A 1,753-nucleotide genomic window follows, 5' to 3' on the forward strand; every position below is an offset into this window, starting at 1 on the left:
TCCAGTATTTAAGGGGACTAATGTCCTCCAGTATTTAAGGGGACTAATGTCTTCCAGTCAAGAGATCTGCAGATGAAGGAAAATAAGAGATGTTGTGAACAAACCCTGCAGTTTTCATCTGACACCAGAGTAGAAGAGCATCTTTAGCAGACTTCTTCTCCTTGTTGTCCTCCGTCTCCACACTGATGTCCTGAATCTGAGACACACACACACGTAAAAACATGTTAAAAACAATCAGACGTGTTTTTGAGTTCTCACACTTGACAAAACTGAAACTATAGCGTTGTTGGTTTTAAAACAAACACAAGTGAACTTTCCATGAAGCTCAAGCCATTCTTTTCTAAGTTCAGATGAAAAAAAAAAAAAAAGAGTTGAGAGATTTTTCTGTGAAACGTCCTGTTTGATAGATGGAAACCAGTCACATAATCCTAAACCTTCTGACACCAACATGTCTATCTACAGGTCTAAACTGTCACGATCAGGTACTGAATTAGAAGTAGCTTAATTAACACATTTCAACAACAAATGCTGTCCATCTGTTTTTTGTTTCATCTTCTCTGAGGTCATGAAGATGGTAACATGAACTGCACTTATATAGATAGATATATATAGATATATAGATATAGAATGAAGACACTCAAAGCGCTTTACAACACAATGTGTGCCTCATTTACCCATTCATACATCACTCTACTAGATCTGTACAAAACAAATTGAACAAATAATTCTAAAGAGAATAATCAGAGCTTTATCACATTCATACACCAATGGGACACACATCGGAGGCAATGAGGAGTTCAGTGTCTTGTCCAGGGACACTTTGGCATGTGACTGCTGGTGGATTTGAACGCCCAACTCAAGTATTGAAGACGACTGCTCTAACCACTCAGCCACAGCCGCCCGACAAGAGGAAGACAACAGAAGCAGGTCCTCCCGAAGTATCCCAAGATGATACCAGGCCAGAGGGGATGTTTATTCAAATTTAATTCAAATTCAATTCAAACATACTTTATTAATCCCAGAGGGAAATTAACTTATCCTTCCAGAGTTCTGGGTATGTGTCCTAATCAGATACTGAACCACCTCAGAGAGTTCTTTCGATGAGGAGAAGCAGCTAAACGCCAAGCTCCCCCTCAATGAAGGATCTTGTCACCTTCTCTCCAAGGTTGAGTCTAACCACCCACCTTACAGAAGAAGCTAATTTCAGCTGGTATTTCCCAGGCTCCTCACCTCATGCTCACAGGTGAGGACTGGAACCAAGAAGCAGCAGTGAATTAAGAGCTTTGCCTTTCTGTTCAGCCCCATCGTCACCACAACAGACCAGGGCAACGTCTTCATTACTGAAGACGAGCCACCAGTTAATCAATTCATCTTCATCCACTGTACATCACTCATGATGATAACCCTCAAACACTTGAGGCAAAGACATTTTTCCAACCAAGATGAAGTCCACATTGTCTTAAACATTCAGCGTTTCTACTGAAAATCTTGTCATATCAAAAAACAGTATTTGTTTTAAAATCTGTTCACACTTTCAAAAATATTCAAATTTTCCAAGTAGTTTCCTCAGTTTCCAAAAATATTAGCACTTTTCAACCATGTCTACAGCTTCTACAGAAAATGTCAACATTGTGTATCAGTTTCTACACAAGTTATACATATATATATACACACATATATACATATATATATACACACATATATACATATATATATACACACATATATACATATATATATATACACACATATA

At 38.2% G+C, this 1,753-nt stretch overlaps 1 protein-coding gene across 2 annotated transcripts in view; it reads right to left on the reverse strand.

Annotated features, from left to right (window-relative positions):
* Positions 1-1,753, reverse strand: part of LOC119413374 (spectrin beta chain, non-erythrocytic 1) — a 193,832-nt gene that overhangs the window by 80,215 nt on the left and 111,864 nt on the right. For both annotated transcript variants that reach the window (XM_037680425.1, XM_037680432.1), the window contains one exon: positions 105-196. In XM_037680425.1, the coding sequence (XP_037536353.1) occupies positions 105-196 (92 nt within the window). The remainder of the gene's footprint in view (positions 1-104; positions 197-1,753) is intronic.

Source organism: Nematolebias whitei, chromosome 1, assembly GCF_014905685.2.
Source record: "Nematolebias whitei isolate Nwh7 chromosome 1, NemWhi1, whole genome shotgun sequence".
Taxonomy (NCBI): domain Eukaryota; kingdom Metazoa; phylum Chordata; class Actinopteri; order Cyprinodontiformes; family Rivulidae; genus Nematolebias; species Nematolebias whitei.